Genomic DNA, 18,874 nt, shown 5'->3' with positions numbered 1-18,874 from the left:
TTCCAGGTGTTCTGGTCAATACCTATCCTACAACTAAAACCACTAAACAGAATAACTGGCCATGATCACATTGTCATTAGAGCAAGCTCGCTTTGTGCAAATTAGCTGCTGTTTCTCCTACATTATAACAATGGCTACATTTCAAAAGTACTTTGTCCTTGAAGTGATTCGGATGTTCTGAGGTTGTGAAAGGTGCTTAATAAATGCAAAACTTTTCTTCTTCTTCTCAACCTCTCTGAAGCCATTAACACAGTCAATCACACCATCCTTTTCCAATGCTGCTGCTTCATTATTGTGCTTAGTGGAAAGCCCCTTGCTTGGTTCCACTTTTCCCTATAAAATTGTAGTCAGAGCCTCTCCAGAAATGGCTTCCCTTCCTTCTGAAGTCCCTTGAGGAATTATCTATAGCTCCCTTTCCTCATCTACATACTGCCCCTAGGCACCAGGGATATGGTCAAATTCGATATATGGCACTGAGCCCCATCTCTTCACCATTTAACCACCTCAGTATTGTTAGACTGACTGACCAGATCAGAATTGCCTTCAGCTAAGGAACCCTCTATAAGAGTACTGTACTTTTGTCACTGATTTTATCTCTGGCTGCTCTTTTGGGTTGAACCAGATTGATTGAACCTTGGGGCTCCATTCCAGCCTGAACCAGGTTTTTGATCTTATTGGTGTTAACTGTGGCTTTGGTAGCAACACTCTTGCCTCTGAATCACAAGGTTCTGTGTTCAAGTCCCACTCCAGGGCTTGAGCACAAAAATCAAGGCTGATACTCCAATGCAGTACAGAGGGGGTGCTGCACTGTCAGTGGTGCCATCTTTTGGTTGAGATGTTAAACTGAGGGCCCTTTTGCTTCCTTGGGTGGGTGTAAAAGATCCCTTGGCATTATTTTGAAGAAGACCAGGGGAGTTATCTCTGGTGTACTGGCCAATATTTGTCCCTCAATCAGCATCACAAAAAACAGATTATCTGGTCATTATCACATTGCTGTTTGTGAGAGTTTGCTGAGCACAATTTAACTGCCAAGTTTCCTACATTGGAACAGTGAGTACTAGAACAGTATTTCAAAAAGTATTTCATTGGCTGTAAAGCACATTGAGACATCTGATAGTTGTGAAAAGTGCGACATAAATGCAAGCCTTTCTTTTTTTATATTCTGTCTATTGCAAAGACTGCCTTCTTCCAACTTGGTAATATCATTTGGCTCCACCATAGCCAATCTACTAAAACCCTTACCCTTTATCACCTGTAGCCTCAACTATTTCAATACTTTTCTGGCTGGCCTCACATCCTCCATCTTTGTAAACTCAGCTTATCCAAAACTCTGATGTCTGTCTCTTACCCATACCAAGTTCTGTCCATCTATCACTGCTGCGCTCACTGACCTACACAGGCTTCTAGTCTCCTAATATCTGAAATTTAAAATTCTCATCCTTGTGTTTAAATTCTTTGTTGCATTGCCTCACCTCTAGCTCTACAGCCTTTTCCTGAATTATCCATTGCGCTGATTCTTGCTCTTTGTGCATCTCCTTTCCATTGGAGCTGTGCCTTTAGCCACATACCTAGGCCCCACACTCTGGAATTCTGTTCCTAAACCTTTCCGCTTCTTCACTATCTTCTCTACCTTGACAACCCTTCTTAAAACCCACCAAGCCATTGCTCTGCTCCACACACCCCCACCCACCCCCCCCATTATAATATGGCCTGGCATCCATTTTGCCTCAATCCAGGATTGTGCCTCTGGGAAACATCCTGGGATGTTTTTATGTTTTTCTTCATTTAAGTAATCAAATAAGCACTGTTGCAGTTTGCCTGATTAAAAAAAATCTTGAGGCATTAATCTATTAGGGCATTGGAGTCAGTTCAGAACCAGATGCAAAGGCAGTGCCCTTTTCTAATTGAAAATACTGCACACCCTGGACAATTAAACATCTGCTTCCTGTTTAAGTTTATGTCGGAAACTGGTCACCTGCAGAAGTAAAAATAAATAAGACTAACCTAACTGACAAATCCACACATCACAACTGATAAGGTGCATATGCACTTACAGAGAAGTCTGTTGACAGGAAATCTACTTATTGTATGAAAGCAGCAAAAGGTTTTTTATTCTTCTTCATTCATGGAATGTGGGAAATGCTAGCAAAACTAACATTTATTACCTATCCCTAATTCCCTTGAGAAGGTGGCAGTGATCCATCTTCTTGATCCACTGCAGTCCATGTGATCTATATACACCTACATGCTGTAAAGGACAGAGTTCCAGGATTTTGACCATGTGTCAGTGAAGGAACTACGGTACATAGTTCAAATTCAAGATGGTGTATTGCTTGGAGGGGAACTTGCTGGCAGTGGTGATCTCACACAGCTCTGTCCTTGTTCTTCTTGGTGGTAGAGGTCATGGGTTTGCAAGGTGCTTTCAAAGGAGCCTTGGTAAACTATTGCAATGCATCTTGTAGATAGTACATACTGCTGCTACTGTGCGCTGGTGCTGAAGGGAGTGAATGTTTAAGGTGGTGTGTGATCAATTGGATTGCTTTGTTTGCTTTGTGATGCTGAGCTCCTTGAATGCTTTTGGAGCTGCTTTGATGTAGGCAAGTTGAGAGTATTCCATCACACTCCTGTCTTGTGATTTGTAAATGGTGGATAGGTTTTGGAGAGTCAAAAGATGCATTACTTTACACAGAATTTCTAACCTCTGATGGGCTCTTGTTGCTCTTGTCTGATCAGTGGTGACTATCAGAATGTTGATGATGGGGGCTTCAGCAACAGCAATGTTATCAAATGCAACCGGGGGATGGTTAGATTCTATCTTGTTGGAGATGGTTGTTGTCTGGCACTTGTGTCATGAATCATACTTGCCACTTTGCAGCCCTAGCCTGAATGTTGTCCAGGTCTTATTCTACATTGGTATGGAGTGCTTCAGTATCTGAGGAGTTGTGAGGGTACTGAACATTGGGCAATATTCAATGAATCATCATTGAATATCCCCACCTCTGACCTTAGGTTGCAGGGAAGGTCATTGATGAAGCAGTTGATGATGGTTAGGCCTAGGGAACTATTCTGAAGAACACCAACAGTCTTGTCCCAGGGCTGAGATGATTGGACTCCCAATAAGCCCAATAATCTTCCCCTAAGCAAGATATGATTCCAACATGTGGAAAGATTTCCCCCTGAGTTCCATTGACTTAAGTTTGTTAAGGCTGCTTGGTGTCACGCTCGGTGAAATGTTGCCTTGATTTCAAAGCCAGTTAGTGTCATCTTACCTCTGACCTTATGATGAAGGGAAGATCATTAAGGACAAAGCTGAAGATGGTTGGGCCCAGGACACTGCTCTGAGGAACTCCTGCAGCAATATCCTGTGGCTGAAATGATTGGCCTCCAACAGCCCCATTGGGAAGTTTCTTCTTGATTTCCATTGACTTCAGTTTTACTAGGTTCCTTGACAGCATACTTGGTCAAATGCTGGCTTCATGTCAAAGGCAGTCACTCTCAAAGAATGGTGTGGGAGAAGTGGGTTCCTGGCATCAGTACTGGTGAAGTGGGATTTATATGGTTAGGACAGTCTGCACCTGAACCATGCTGGGACTGGTGTTCTAGCGAGCTGCATAATTAGGGAAGTAGAGAAGGTCTTAAACTAAATATTGGTGGGGGAGGCAAGGGATCAAATTTGGGAAGTTATGGTAAACCTCTCCTGGTTATGGGTTCAGACCTCAGGCAGGAAGGAGAGGGGTCGCCATCATCAGAAGCCCTCTCTTAACTTTGGTTCCCCCCCGCCACAACCGTTCTCCCCACTTCTCTGATAGTCATAGGACCTCTTGATCTCTTCCCAATCTCCCACTCTCCACTCCCCCAGGCCTCCCCTACCCTCCCCGGCCTGAGATCCCCAAAATTCACCTCTTCCACAAATCCTGGGATTTAGGCTCCAGGGACTGCATGCAGTCCCAGTCCTGTCCACTGCAGCTTCTTGCACTGCAGGGACTAGAGAACTGCCGGCCAGTCAGATTGAGCGGCAGCTCTCTAAGATGGGACTTCCTCCCAAGGGATGGGAAAACCCGCCATCCGAAAAATCCTGGCCCTGTTTATAGTTAATAGCCACAGCCATTGTAGGAGCTGAAGAATGGTGAGCTTCCCAACCCCCTTAATTCTCCTGAAGTTTTTAGGAATTAAAGATTAATTTTCCAGACTCTGTTTTGTGCAACTTCAAATGTATACCTTTGAGATATTAAAAAACTGTGTTTTTGTTTAGCTTTCAACTTTTTATTTGTCATACAAACATAGGAGGCTAGAAGAAAAGGCTAATAGTCAAGAATTATTCAGTTGGGTACAAAGAGTCTGTTGGTTTTCTCAGTAGCGTTGGAAGACGCGATGCTGTGAGAATGGACATGTCTGGAGATCAGTGGCGCGAGGGTGTGATGGTTGGAGGCAGCAGATCATGGAGTGAAACCTCCTGCAATATAAGAGTTAGAATCCCAAAGAGAGACTGACTCAGTGGGTGTGTGTAGGTGAAGTTCTTTTACTTAATGACTTAAAGAATCACAGAGGTAAAACATTCTCTCAGTTCCTTCGCCTCCGTCGCATCTGTTCCGATGATGCTACATTCAAAAACAGTTCCTCTGACATGTCCTCCTTCTTCCTTAACCGAGGTTTTCCACCCACGGTCGTTGACAGGGCCCTCAACCGTGTCCGGCCCATCTCCCACGCATCCGCCCTCACTCCTTCTCCTCCCTCCCAGAAACATGATAGGGTCCCCCTTGTCCTCACTTATCACCCCACCAGCCTCCGCATTCAAAGGATCATCCTCCGCCATTTCCGCCAACTCCAGCATGATGCCACTACCAAACACATCTTCCCTTCACCCCCCTTATCGGCATTCCGTAGGGATCGCTCCCTCCGGGACACCCTGGTCCACTCCTCCATCACCCCCTACTCCTCAATCCCCTCCTATGGCACAACCCCTTGCCCACGCAAAAGATGCAACACCTGCCCCTTCACTTCCTCTCTCCTCACCGTCCAAGGACCCAAACACTCCTTTCAAGTGAAGCAGCATTTCACTTGCATTTCCCCCAACTTAGTCTACTGCATTCGTTGCTCCCAATGTGGTCTCCTCTACATTGGAGAGACCAAACGTAAACTGGGCGACCGCTTTGCAGAACACCTGCGGTCTGTCCGCAAGAATGACCCAAACCTCCCTGTCGCTTGCCATTTTAACACTCCACCCTGCTCTCTTGCCCACATGTCTGTCCTTGGCTTGCTGCATTGTTCCAGTGAAGCCCAACGCAAACTGGAGGAACAACACCTCATCTTCCGACTAGGGACTTTACAGCCTTCCGGACTGAATATTGAATTCAACAACTTTAGGTCGTGAGTCCCCTCCCCCATCCCCACCCCCTTTCTGTTTCCCCCTTCTTTTTTTTTTCCCAATAAATTATAAAGATTTTCCTTTTCCCACCTATTTCCATTATATAAAATAAAAAAAAACCCACTAGAGCTATACCTTGAGTGCCCTACCATCCATTCTTAATTAGCACATTCGTTTAGATAATATCACCAACTTTAACTTTAACACCTATGTGTTCTATTGTAGTATTGTTGTTGACATCTTTTGATGATCTGCTTCTATCACTGCTTGTTTGTCGCTACAACCACACCAACCCCCTCCACCTCTCTGTCTCTCTATCTCTCCGCCCCCCACACACACACCTTAAACCAGCTTATATTTCAGCTCTTTCCTGGACTCGAACTCAAGTTCTGTCGAAGGGTCATGAGGACTCGAAACGTCAACTCTTTTCTTCTCCGCCGATGCTGCCAGACCTGCTGAGTTTTTCCAGGTAATTCTGTTTTTGTTGTGCCAAATTCAAAGCCAGGTTACCAGTGATCTCTGCCTGTAGCTTCTGTATTGGCCCTTGGGAAGCAGATTTTGTAATAAGATTTGTACAAGTTTCACAAGAAAAACAGTTGGGAGGAAATACATTTGCCATTACTGTTATAGGTGTTAATGTAGACAACAGAGGCACAACATTATATTGTATTATATGTGAGAAAAACTAGTTACAGGATAAATTTGAAAGCTTCTAAGACTGTTATGAAAATGCAACTGGCTCACTAATTTCCTTTGAGGAAGAAAGCCTTTTGCCCTTACTCAGTCTGATTTACATTATGTGGCTGAATCTTATTGTCTTTTATGTGGCTCCACAAGAAATTTAGTAAACAAATTGCTCAAAATTTGTTGAATGAATAAAAATTCTGATGCTTGGCAACAAAGAAATCCATTAACTCCTCCTTGTGGTTGCAGGAGGCAGGGAGAAGGGGTTTAAGAAGATAGCTTACAGTATAGTTGAGAAGCCAGTTATCTGGAACAGTAGGGAGTTTTAGCAGTGGAGATCGGGATCAGATGCCTTGTGATCCAGCCAGATCTGGTGATAAATGCTCAACCAATTGTGCACCATATACGTTCAAGGCTGTGTCCTCTGGATTTAAAGGAGCAGATATGAGGACTTTACCGGTGAAATGCCCAACGTGATAGAGTAATGGTTTCAGTAGTGACAAGGGCATTAAAGGTGGAGTTCAGTGTGGGATTGAGAAGATCAGTAGCTGCAGAAATGTGAATGGAGGGTCAAAGGTTAGATGGTTGGTAATTTGAAAATGTCACTAAGTGATTTGGAGGAGAGTTCTTTTTTCCCAAGGGATGAACAGGGAGCCAAAATTGTTCACAATTTTGGTCCCTTTACCTAAGGAAAGATATATTGGCATTGGAGGCAGCCCAGAGAAGGTTCACTAGGTTGATCCCGGAGATGGAGGGATTGCCTTATGAGGAGAGGTTGAATAGGTTGGGCCTGAACTCATTGGAGTTTAGAAGAATGAGAGGCGACCTTATTGAAACATATAAAATTCTTAGAGGGCTTGACAGGGTAGATGCTGAGAGGTTGTTTCCCCTTGTGGGAGAGTCTAGGACCAGAGGGCATAATCTCAGAGTAAGGGGGTGCCCATTTAAAACAGAGATAAAGAGGAATTTCTTCTCTCAGAGAGTAGTCAATTTGTGGAATTCTTTACCGCAGAGGGCTGTAGAGGCTGGGTCATTAAGTATATTCAAGGCTGAGATAGACAGTTTTTTATCAGTAAGAGAATCAAGGGTTATGGGGAAAAGGCAGGAAAGTGGAGTTAAGGAATATCAGATCAGCCATGATCTCATTGAATGGCGGAGCAGACTCGATGGGCCAAATGGCTTATTCCTGTTCCTACATCTTATGGTCTAACAGGAAGAAAGAGGGGCTGGGAGGGTAAACAGAAATGTGTGTGGAGAGGGATAAAAGTGATCAGAGATGACCTTATCTCCGGTTGAGTTGAAGGCAGAAGAGAGGGCACATGAGATGGTGTGGTCAAGGGGGTAACTGACTATGGGTAGGGGAGTTCCTATGGAGGGGGCAATTAATTATGTATAGGAGGGCAGTGTACTTGAAGGGAATAGGATATGATGAGTTGTGGTAGAGGTCATGAAACTTATGCAAATGATCTCGCAAAGACTTCGTCAAGAACCTCTGGAAACTGGCTTTCAAAGTTGGGAGGGCTGTCCCACAGACAAGTCCAACAACAAGGGTAGTCATACCCATTGTGGAGCCAGCACAAGTGCAAGTCAAGGCTTAAGGTGTTTGCTTGTTTCTATAAGCAAAAGCTCTTGTGAAGGGGAGGCTTCGCAAAAATCCCCATCCTCAATGATGGGGGAACCCAGCAAGTGAGTGCAAAAGACAAGATTGAAACATTTGTAGCCATCTTCAGCTAGAAGTGCTGGGCGGCTGATCTATCTCGGTCTCCTCTTGAGGTCCCCAACATCACAAGTGCCAGTCTTCAGCCAATTTCATTCACTCCATGTGATATCAAGAAGTGGCTGAAGGCACTGGATATAATGAAGGCCTTGACAACATTCTAACAGTGGTACTGAAGACTTGTGCTCCAGAACTAACTGTGCCCCTGGCCAAACTGTTCCAGTACAGCTACAACACTGGTATTGACTCATCAACGTGGAAAATTGCCCAGATATGCCATGTCCACCAAAAGCTGGCCAGGTCCAATCTGGCCAATTATGCTGCATCAGTCTACTTTCAGTCATCAAAGTGGAAGATGTCATTGACAGTGCTATCAAGTGGTACTTACTCAGCAATAGCCTGCTCGCTGATGCTCAGTTTGGTCTCCATCAGGGAACTCAGCTCCTGACCTCATTAGAATATTGGCCAAACATGGGCAAAAGAGGTGAATTACAGAGTTGAGTTGAGAGTGAATACCCTAGACATCAAGGTAGCATTTGACCGACTGTAGCATCAAACAGCCCAAGCAAAATTGAAGTTAATGGGAATTGGGAGAAAACTCTCCACTGGTTGGTGTTATACCCAGTGCAAAGGAATTTGGATATGTTTGGATTTCAGTGTCTCAGTCATAGGATATCATTGCAGGAGTTCCAGAGGGTAGTGTCCGAGGCCCAAGTTTCTTCAGCTGCTTCATCAATGACCTTCCTTTCAGCATGATCAGAAGTGGGGATGTTCTCTGATGATTGCAGTATTCAGTAGCATTTGCAATTGCTCGGATACTGAAGCAGTCTGTGCCCATGTGCAATAAGACCTGGACAGCATTCAGCCTTGGGTTGATAAGTGACAAGCAATTATTCATGAGTGATGCAGGCAATGACAGACTCCAACAAGAGAGAATCTAATCATCTTGCCTTAATGTTCAACGGTTTAACCATCACTGAATCCCCCATTATTAACATCCTTATCATTGACCAGAAAATGAACTGGACCAGCTACATAAATACTGTGGCTACTAGAGTAGGTCAGAGCATGGGAATTCTGTGGTAAGTAACTCGCCTCCTGATTCACTAAAGCCTTGCTACCATCTACAAGGCACAAGTCAGGAGTGTGAGGGAATACTTTGCACTTGCCTGGTTGAGTGCAGCTCCAACAACATTCAGGAAGCTTGACAGCATCCTGAACAAAGCAGCCCACTTGATCAGCACCCCATCTACCAACTTAAACATTCAATCCCTCTGCCACCAGTGGCAATGCAGCAGTGTGTACCATCTACAAGGTGCACTGCAGCAACTTGCTTCAATAGCACCTTCCAAACCTGAAACTTCTGCCACCTAGAAGAACAAGGGCAGCAGATTCTAATGAACACTACCATCTGCAGTTTATTCCAAGCCACACACCATCCTGACTTGGAACTATATTGCCGTTCCTTCGCCATCACTGGGTCAAAATCCTGGAACTCCCTTCCTGACAGCACTGTGTGTTTACCCACACCACATGGACTGCAGCTGATCAAGAAGGTGGCTCACCACCACTTTTTCAAGGGCAGTTAAGGATGGGCAAAAAATTCTGGCCTTGCCAGAGTTTCTCACATCCCATTGGAAGGAACATATCTTTTTATTTTCTGTTGGACTGTGGAGTAAAATTACAATGGCTGCAGTTTGAAGGACATGCCCACTGAAACAGTGCGGGAGATATATACAATGTTGCTGTACTGGAACAGAGTGTGCCAAAGACAGGATGGTGCCGAGGAGGCATCTGGTCTAATGGGGAACTACCTGGCAACAATGTTGAACAATGAATTGGCTCCTGACCAGCTTTTATGTGAGAGCTGTGTAGCAGAATAGTCCTAGCCTGAAAGGAAAAAGACCTAAAAGCTCTTGATCCTGTGTGTGGAAGATTCCAATAATTCCACAATAATAGCTGGCTGGTTTTTTCTCCTCATATCTCTATAACCTCTCTCTCTCAAAACCCCTGTCAAGAGGCAAAGGGGAAAATCACTGTTAGATACATTGAAAGGAAAGTGCTCAACCAATGAACTAAATATTGAAATCGCTGGAAGACCACCTCGTGCCATCAATAAGAACTGAAAGGAATTTGGAAGAGATCGATCAAAATCAACCCATCGAATCATGTACTCCGGAACTGGTGCAAGTGAACTGTTTTATCCCACCCTTAAAATCCATGTTTTTGTGTGTCTTATGTGTCTTGTATGTGTGTGTATAGGGATTTAAGAAGGGGTAGAATTTAGGCTATAGAGTTAGAAATTAATAGTTCATATTTGTTTATTTGAACTATTAAACAAGTTCAATAGTTCACTGGTTAATGATCAATAAACAGTTATTTACTTATTGTTGTGACTGATGCAGTTGGCAAAGTGAAGTTATTTAAAAATCCCAGAGGGAAACTTTAAACAACTGTCATAACCTATAATTTTAAGTGTTATGTTTGAGGTGCAACTCTAATTTCAGGAATCAGATCACCAGTTCTTGAGGCCTTACATGAAACTAAATTAAACATTTTATTAATTTACATAGGTTAAAATATATATACACATGACTTCAAATTACCACAACATAACTTTTAACCAATTCCCAAGCTAATCTCCATTAAGGTAACAGCAACCCATAGACTTAACCAGACATCAGGCAAAGCATTTTCACCTTATGAGTTCAAAATGAGGTTCTTTTCACTTTGGTTCCAGTGGAGACAGTTGGAGGCTTAATGCTACCTTTTGATCTCACACCACCTCTGTTCTGCACACCTGAAAGCTGCTGAAGTTATTCCTAGTACCGCTCATTGAATGTAAATTCTCATTGTATCACCAGTCTCTTCTAACAATAAAACCCCTTTCATGGTACCAATTTTATTAGTAATATAAACATATTGCTTGGTATCTGCAAGATAGGTGGTAGTTTTTATCCCACTTCTTGAATGCTACATTCAAAAAATGCAAATGCACGTTATCTCTCTTGCATATCAAAACTAGTACACATCAAAGCACCCAGACTAGCTGATTTTAATCCAATTAAGACACATCCATAGACTAAACCTCTACTTTAAAAGATTTTTTTTTCCAATAACATTATATACATTAATAACTTGATGACACTTATTAAGTTTACAAACCTGGTGCTCGTATTCTGTTAACCTAAATTAAACATTTAGGTAGAATTGGGGCAATCTGGTGGTTTGATCAAACTTTTTCACATTTGTCGTGGCTCGAGGAGCAGTGGGGCTTAATATTACAGTGCACTATCCCTAGTGAGTCGCGACACCAAGAACAAATAAAAAAAATATACATTAAGAAGATACCACGAGTAGCTTAGTATCCTGGAATTTCCTTTCACTGAAACTATTGGGGGAGCCTCACCATCACAAGGACTGCAGTGATTTCAAGGAGGAGGTTCTTCACCACCTTCTGCTCAAGGTTGCTAATGTGATGATTGCCAGCATCAGCCACATTCTGAGAATGGATTTTTAAACACCCTTTGCTTTTGTATAATAATGCTTGATTATAGTGACAAGTGATTATTGTGACAACATAAAGATTCCTTCTGCATGTCAGAAATGGGGACAGCAGTGAGAGGGAATGGTCTTAAAGTTACTTTGAATACTGGTGATTAGTTTTACATGTTAGTCCTTAGTTTTTTTTGAAGTTTATTGTTAATGATGTCTGTGCTATATTTTCATATTGTATGTTTTCCCATTAAAACGTGCTCAGCAATGGACTCCTATACGAATGCCCTCCACTTGGACTGGCATGAAACTGTGAGAAAATGTTCCAAGCGGTTGTCGTTCCTGCTTATTTAAAGGTAGTCTTTCTGAGTGGTGAAATTTACCTATTAGGATAGAGCTCCTTAACCACATTATAATATTACAATGGAACTTGGGGGATTTGAAACACTGGTTTTGTTGAACATTTTACACGTTGCTCAATTCACTTTTTCTGAGTGCTGAAAGTCTTTGTTAAAATGGATATAATTCTTCATCTTGTCATTAAAATGAAATAACAATATAAAAATGTAAGGAAAAGGAGCAGGAGTAGGTCATTTGGCCTCTTGAACCCGCTCTGCCATTCGATAAGTTCATGGTTGACCTGATTGCGGCCTTAACTTATTTTCCTGCCTGCACCCACCCCTGGCCTATTATGCTTGACTCCCTTGTAGATCAAAAATCTGCTTCATTCAGCCTTGAATATATTCAACGACCCAGTCTCCACTGCTCTCTGGGGGTAGAGAACTCCAAAGATTAACAATCCTCTGGAGAAGAAATTTCTCATCATCTCTGTATTAAGACCCCTTATTTTGAAACTGTGCCCCTAGTTCTAAATTCCCCAACATCGATTTTTTAAAAATTCATTCACGGGGTGTGGGCTTTGCTGGCTGGGCCAACATTTATTGTCCATCCCTAGTTGCCCTTGAGAAGGTGTTGGTGGAGCTGCCGCCTTGAACCGCTGCAGTTTGCGTGGTGTAGGTTCACCCACAGTGTTGTTAGGGAGGGAGTTCCAGGACTTTGACCCAGTGACAGTGATATATTTCCAAGTCAGGATGGTGAGTGACTTTGAGGGGAACTTCCAGGTGGTGGTGGTGCCATCTATCTGCTGCCCTTGTCCTTCTAGATGGTAGTGGTCATGGGTTTGGAAGTTGCTGTCTAAGGAGCCTTGGTGAATTCCTGCAGTGCATCTTGTAGATGGTACGCACTGCTGCTACTGAGTGCCGCAGGTGGAGGGAGTGAATGTTTGTGGATGTGGTGCCAGTCAAGCAGGCTGCTTTTTCCTGGATGGTGTCAAACTTCTTCAGTGCTGTGAGAGCTACACTCACCCAGGCAAGTGGGGAGTATTCCATCACACTCCTGTCTTGCACTTTGTAGACTCTGTCAAGCCCCCTCAGAGTCTTAAGTGTTTCACAAAGATCAACTCTTATTCTTCTAACCTCCAATGAGTATAGGCCCAACCTTGTTAACCTTTTCTCGTAAGACAACCCTTTCATCTCAGGAATCAACCTAGTGAACCTTCTCTGAAGCAGCCCTCCAATGCAAGTATATCCCTCCTTAAATAAGGAGACCAAAGCTGTATGCTTTACTCTAGGTTTGTTCTCACCAATGCCCTGTACAATTGCATATTGGTCAAGATACCAGGGATAACTTCTCTGTTCATCTTTGAAATAGCACCATGGGATCTTTTACATCCACCAGAATAGGCAGTTGGGGTCTTGGTTTAATGTCTCAGCCAAAAGGCAATGCAGAATACTGCACTATCGTGTTAGTTGTAGATTTTTGTACTTGAGTGGGGATTGAACCCAGAACTTTGTAATTCAGAGATAAGGCTGCTGACAACTGAGCCAAGGTTGACATATTAGCATGGATAGAAGATTGGCTGGCTAACTGGAAGCAGAGAGTAGGTATAAATGGGTCTTTTTCAGGTTGGCAAGATGTAACGAGTGGTGCGCCACAGGGATCAGTGCTGGGACCTCAACTATTTATAATTTATATAAATGACTTGGATGAAGGGATGGTTGCCAAATTTTCTGATAACATAAAAGAAGGTAGGAAAGTAAGTTGTGAAGAAGACAAAAGGAAGCTACAAAAAGATATAAATAGGTTAAGTGAATGGGCAAAGATCTGGCAAATGGAGTATAATGTGGGAAAATGTGAAATTGTCCATTTTGGCAAGAAGAATGAAAGAGAAGCATATTATCTAAATGGTGAGAGATTGCAGAGCTCAGATGCAGAGGGATCTGGGTGTCTTAGTGCATGAATCGCAAAAGGCTAGTATGCAGGTACAGCAAGTAATTAGGAAAGCCAATATAATGTTATCATTTATTGCAAGGGGAATTGAATACAAAAGTAGGGAGATTATGCTTCAGTTATACAGAGCATTTGTGAGACCACAACTGGAGTACTGTGTACAGTATTGGTCACTTTATTTAATGAAGGACATAAATTTGTTGGAAGCTGTTCAGCGGAGGTTTACCAGACTAATATTTGGAATAGGTGGTTTGTCTTATGAGGAGTGGTTGGACAGACTAGGCTGGCATCTACTGGAGCATTCACTGAGGCGATTTGATTGAAACATATAAGATCCTGAAGGTTCCTGACAAGTTGGATGTGGAGAGGATGTTTCCTCTGGTGGGAGAATCTAGAACTGGGGGTTCATTGTTTAAAAATAAGGGGTCGCTCATTTAAAATGGAGGTGAGGCAAATTTTTTTCTCTCATGGGACCGTGCGTCTTTGGAACTCTCTTCTCAAAAGGCAGTGGAAGCAGAGTCTTTGAATATTTTTATGGCTGAGGTGGATAGATTCTTGATAAGCAAGGGACTGATATCATGAAACTATTAATGTATATATTATTGTGGAAAATATTTTTCTTTTAAAATAGAGGTTTAATCTGCAGGTATGACTTAACTGGATTAAAGCCAGCTAGTCTGGGTGCTTTTTTATGTACTAGTTTTGATATTTAAGAGAGATAGAGTGCATTTGCATTTTTTGAATAGATCATTCAAGAAGTGGAGTGAAAATTGACGCTTTTCTAGCAGCTACCAAGCAATATGTTTATATTACTAATAAAATTGGTACTCAGGGGGGTTTCATTGTTAAAAGGTGAAGTTCAAAGAGGTTGTTGATACAATGAGAATTAACATCCAGGGGCTGGTAGGTGTAACTTCAGTAGGTTTTAGGTTTGAAGGCAGAGGCAATGTAAGATCAAAAGGCAGCTGCAAGCCTCCAATTGGCTCCATGGTGAAAAGAACCTAATTTTGAATACATAAGGTGAAAATCCATTGTCTGGTGTTTGGTTAAGTCTATGGGTTGCTGTTGCCTTAATGGAGATTAGTTTGGGAATTTGTTAAAAGCTATGATAGTAATAATTTGTTGCCACGTGTACATATATTTTAACCTGTGCAAATTAATAAAATGTTTTGTTTAGTTTAATGTAAAACCTTGAAAACAGGTGGCCTGAGTTGAGTCATACGTCAAAGATAACACTTAAAATTATAGTTTATGACAGATGCTTAAAGTTTCCCTCTGGGATTTTTTAAAAATAACTCTGCTTTATCAACTGTATCGGTTATAACAGGTGACAGGTTATCGGGGGTAGGCGGGATGCAGATTTGAGGTGACTATCAGATCAGCCATGATCTTATTAAATGGTGGAGCAGACTCCAGGGGCTGAATGACCTACTCCTGCTCCTTGTCTGTTTGTATGTTCGTATTAAGCACGCTGCCTGTGGAGTTGGTTTGCAATCACCGTATGTAGAATAATTACCGAGGGATTTCTTTTGGAGGTCAGTTACCTCAGTTGGCTAGATGGAGGTAGTGTGGTGTAGGAAGATGCTAATGGCATCTGTTCAATCTCTTTACCAGCTGTTGTAGTTTATGGAGGCCTGCCTCGTTGCCTCTTGCTAACAGAGAAAGAGAGAGATGTCTATGGCCCCTTGTGGATGATGGCTGATTACTTACATTGAAAGGTATTGCTGTGTTATGTGTGTGTCCGTAGAAGTGGAACTTGAGATGTAGCACTCTTAAAAAGATCCCAGAATTGTTACCACACTGTTTGTTTGTTTTGGGAAAGAACAGAATCTATGTGCATCACCATTTTATGTGAGCGGGCCAATTAAGGCCTGCCTAGCGTGATGTGTGTCCGGAAGTGCTGAGTGCTTCCTGTGTGGGTGGGGGGAGGAGGGAGAGTTGGGGCATGCGCGCGAAAGTGGACAGAAATCTCCCTGAAGCACGGAGCTGCTTCAGGGAGATTACTTTGTTTATGAAAAATTGAAATAAAGATTTTAAAAAAATATTCAAACACGTCCCCTCATGTGACACTGTCACATGAGCTGGGACATGTCAATGAATTTTAATAAAAATTTTCGTTACATTTATAAACCCTTCATGAAACCTCATTCAGCCTGAGGTTTCATGAAAAATGCAAAGGCTGCCTGGACCCTTCAGCCTGCCCCCAAACCTTAAGGTTGGATGGGCAGCCCTGTTAATTATATCAATTGCTTTTAAACGGCCTTAATAGGCTTTTGACAATGCAGCCGACTCCGGTGCGTGCCCACTGAACTGAAGATCGGAATGACGCATGGTGACATCGGGATGCACGCCCGACATCACTGCGCGTCATTTTACGCGTTGGTGAGTGTGGCCCGCCCCCGCACGCTGGCCAGAAGATTCAGGCCTGTATTATTTGAAGGGTTTGATAAAGTAATTCAAATTGTGGCTCAAAGAAGCACTTGATCATTAAAGCAAAGAGCTTTCATTGATACAGCATCTCTCAGACCCCAAAGCACTTCAATAGTCATTGAATTACTTTTGATCTTGTAGTCAGGTTTGTTTTCCATGCAAATTTGCACACAGTGGGGTTTTGTGGGCAAGGCTGGCTTTGGGTGAAATGTTTTTTAAACCAGCATTAAAGCTTGTGAAAACTCAACTTATGCTTGATCTAACTTGAGTTTAAAATTACACAATCCTCTTTGCTGGTTTGGGCAATTTTAGCCAGATTGCGGAAATGTTAGGCTCAGACTTCGATTATAGTAGGAACAGCTAATTTGCTAACGGTCTCTAATCATACTCTGGCAACAACTTAGCATGCACGGTGGTTATGAAATTAGCAATGTAGTTTCTATGATCACTGAGCGTACGATACTGCACTGTTGCCATCAGTTTAGTGGGTTTAACATCTGCTTTATTTTGCAGGATCTGGTTGTAATGGGGGCACCTGGGTCATACTACTGGACTGGCACAGTCAAAGTTTACAGCCTGAAGGATGGCAAGTATTATCACTTCGAGGATTCAACTATTGGGCCCAGCCATTATCGTTACCTTGGTAAGTAAACTTGGAGCATCTTGTAGTACACAAGTATAAAATACTTGACATCTCAGTGATAATCCAGCAACATTTGGTGAAAAATGTTTTGTCTCTGTTTTCTTGTGGTGCAAATGCACCAAAGGATTCAAGTTGCAGCAGAAGATTTTGGCGTTTGGACATTTTAAAACTGTGAAGTCAAAATCTGGCCAAATTGAATCCGAAGAGAAGCAGAGTGAAATTCTCTTGGGGGTCTCACTGCTCTTCGTTCTGGTGTCACTGGGGCAGATTTTCCACTTTACCATCTGCATGGTAGTCTGGTGGGTTAATTGCAATGAATATAGGGCAGGCTGGATCCTCAACAGTTTACAGATACTTGTAAAAACAAAATCAGAGGACAAATTATGGAGAGAGATGTGTCCAAATTGTCACTTTTCTTCACAAATCAAGAATTTTGTGAGGCTTCATGTATTGGTATTTAAAAATGCCGAACAGGTCCTGTCAGAATCATGAAACAAGAACAAAAATAGCTCGAAAAACTCAGCAGGTCTGACAGCATCTGTGGAGAGGAACACATTTAACATTTCGAGTCTGTATGACTCTTCAACAGAACTAAGTAAAAATAGAAATGAGGTGAAATATGAGCTGGATAGGGGGCCAGTGGGAGGTGGAGGCCAAGAAGAGATTGCCAAAGATGTCATAGACGAAAGGACAAAGGGGTGTTGACGGTGGTGATATTATCTAAGGAATGTGCTAATGGGGACATTAAGGGTAGAAAGCAGGACAAGCAAGTGGCAGATAGCCCTAGTGGGGGTCGGGCGGGGGAAGGGATCGAAATGGGCTAAAAGGTGGAGATAAAGCGATAGATCAAAATAAATTTAAAAATAGGTAGGAAAAGAAAAATATATTTTAAAAAATTATTGGAAAAAGGGGGATCGGAAAGGGGGTGGGGATGGAGAAGAGAGTTCATGATCTGAAGTTGTTGAAGTCATTGTTAAGTCCGGAAGTCTGTAAAGTGCCTAGTCGGAAGATGAGGTGCTGTTCTTCCAGTTTGCGTTGAGCTTCACTGGAACATTGCAGCAGGCCAAGGATGGACATGTGGGTATGAGAGCCGGGTGGTGTGTTGAAATGGCAAGTAACAGGAAGGTCTGGGTCATGCTTGCGGACAGACTGAAGGTGTTCTGCAAAGCGGTCACCCAGTCTGTGTTTGGTGTCTCCAATATAGAGGAGACTGCATTGGGAGCAGTGAATGCAATAGACTAAATTGAGGGAAGTGCTACTTCACATGAAAGGAGTGTTTGGGCCCTTGGACGATGAGGAGGGGGTAAGTAAAGGAGCAGGTGTTGCACCTTCTGCGGATGCATGGGAAGGTGCCGTGGGAGGGGGTTGAGGTGTAGGGGGTGATGGAGGAGTGGATCAGGGTGTCCCAGAGGGAACAATCCCTGCGGAAAGCTGCCGGTGGGGGGGGTTAAGGGAAATTGTGTTTGGTGCTGGCATCGTGCTGGAGTTGGCAGAAATGGCGGAGGATGATCCTTTGAATGCGGAGGCTGGTGGGGTGATAAGTGAGGACAAGGGGGACCCTATCATGGTTCTGGGAGGGAGAGGGCCCCGTCAACCACCGTGGGTCGAAAACCTCATTTAAGGAAGAAGGAAGCCATGTCAGAGGAACTGTTTTGGAAAGTGGCATCATCAAAACAGATGTGACGGAGGCGAAGGAACTGAGAGAATGGGATGGAGTCCTTACAGGAAGCGGGGTGTGAGGATCTGTAGTTGAGGTAGCTGTGAGAGTTGGTAGGCTGGTAATGAAGGATGTCAGAATCATACAGCTTGTCAAAGAGTTTGTTATTAGTGCAAGATGTACACAGAATTATGCAAGAATGATGGATTGGATCATTAAAATTGGTGGCATGTAATGCCTGAGGTTTGGTTTGTGGTGGGGTGTTGGGGTGCCGAATCCCTTATGACGATATTGTCCAGTCCTTTCTTTGGTTTTATGAAATATCTTGTGTTCATAAGAGTCCATTAGTTTATTCAGGGATCACAGGTTGGGAAATTTACTCTTGTGCAGCCCAACTATTAGAAATATCAAATGATCTTCAAAGTGGAGGAAGATCAGTTTTACATGCACTCATTGGGAGGGGGAGATACACATTTCACCATAGGGTCAATTTGTGCATTCATAATTTGACCCATTTTACATTTGCACTGAGTATTTTTTTGTAGTCCTAAATAAAATATCTGTATCAATATTAGCCCCACTGTATCTAATTGG

General features: G+C 42.9%; 1 protein-coding gene across 1 annotated transcript in view; it reads left to right on the top strand.

The window, feature by feature from the left end:
• itga9 (integrin, alpha 9) overlaps positions 1 to 18,874 on the top strand; it is a 570,745-nt gene that overhangs the window by 69,344 nt on the left and 482,527 nt on the right. Inside the window, exon 6 of the mRNA XM_041190128.1 lies at positions 16,494 to 16,623. Coding sequence (XP_041046062.1) covers positions 16,494 to 16,623 — 130 coding nt within the window. The remainder of the gene's footprint in view (positions 1 to 16,493; positions 16,624 to 18,874) is intronic.

The sequence above is a fragment of the Carcharodon carcharias genome, chromosome 6 (assembly GCF_017639515.1).
Source record: "Carcharodon carcharias isolate sCarCar2 chromosome 6, sCarCar2.pri, whole genome shotgun sequence".
In the NCBI taxonomy this organism is placed as follows: domain Eukaryota; kingdom Metazoa; phylum Chordata; class Chondrichthyes; order Lamniformes; family Lamnidae; genus Carcharodon; species Carcharodon carcharias.
This window is presented reverse-complemented; position numbering and strand designations above follow the sequence as displayed.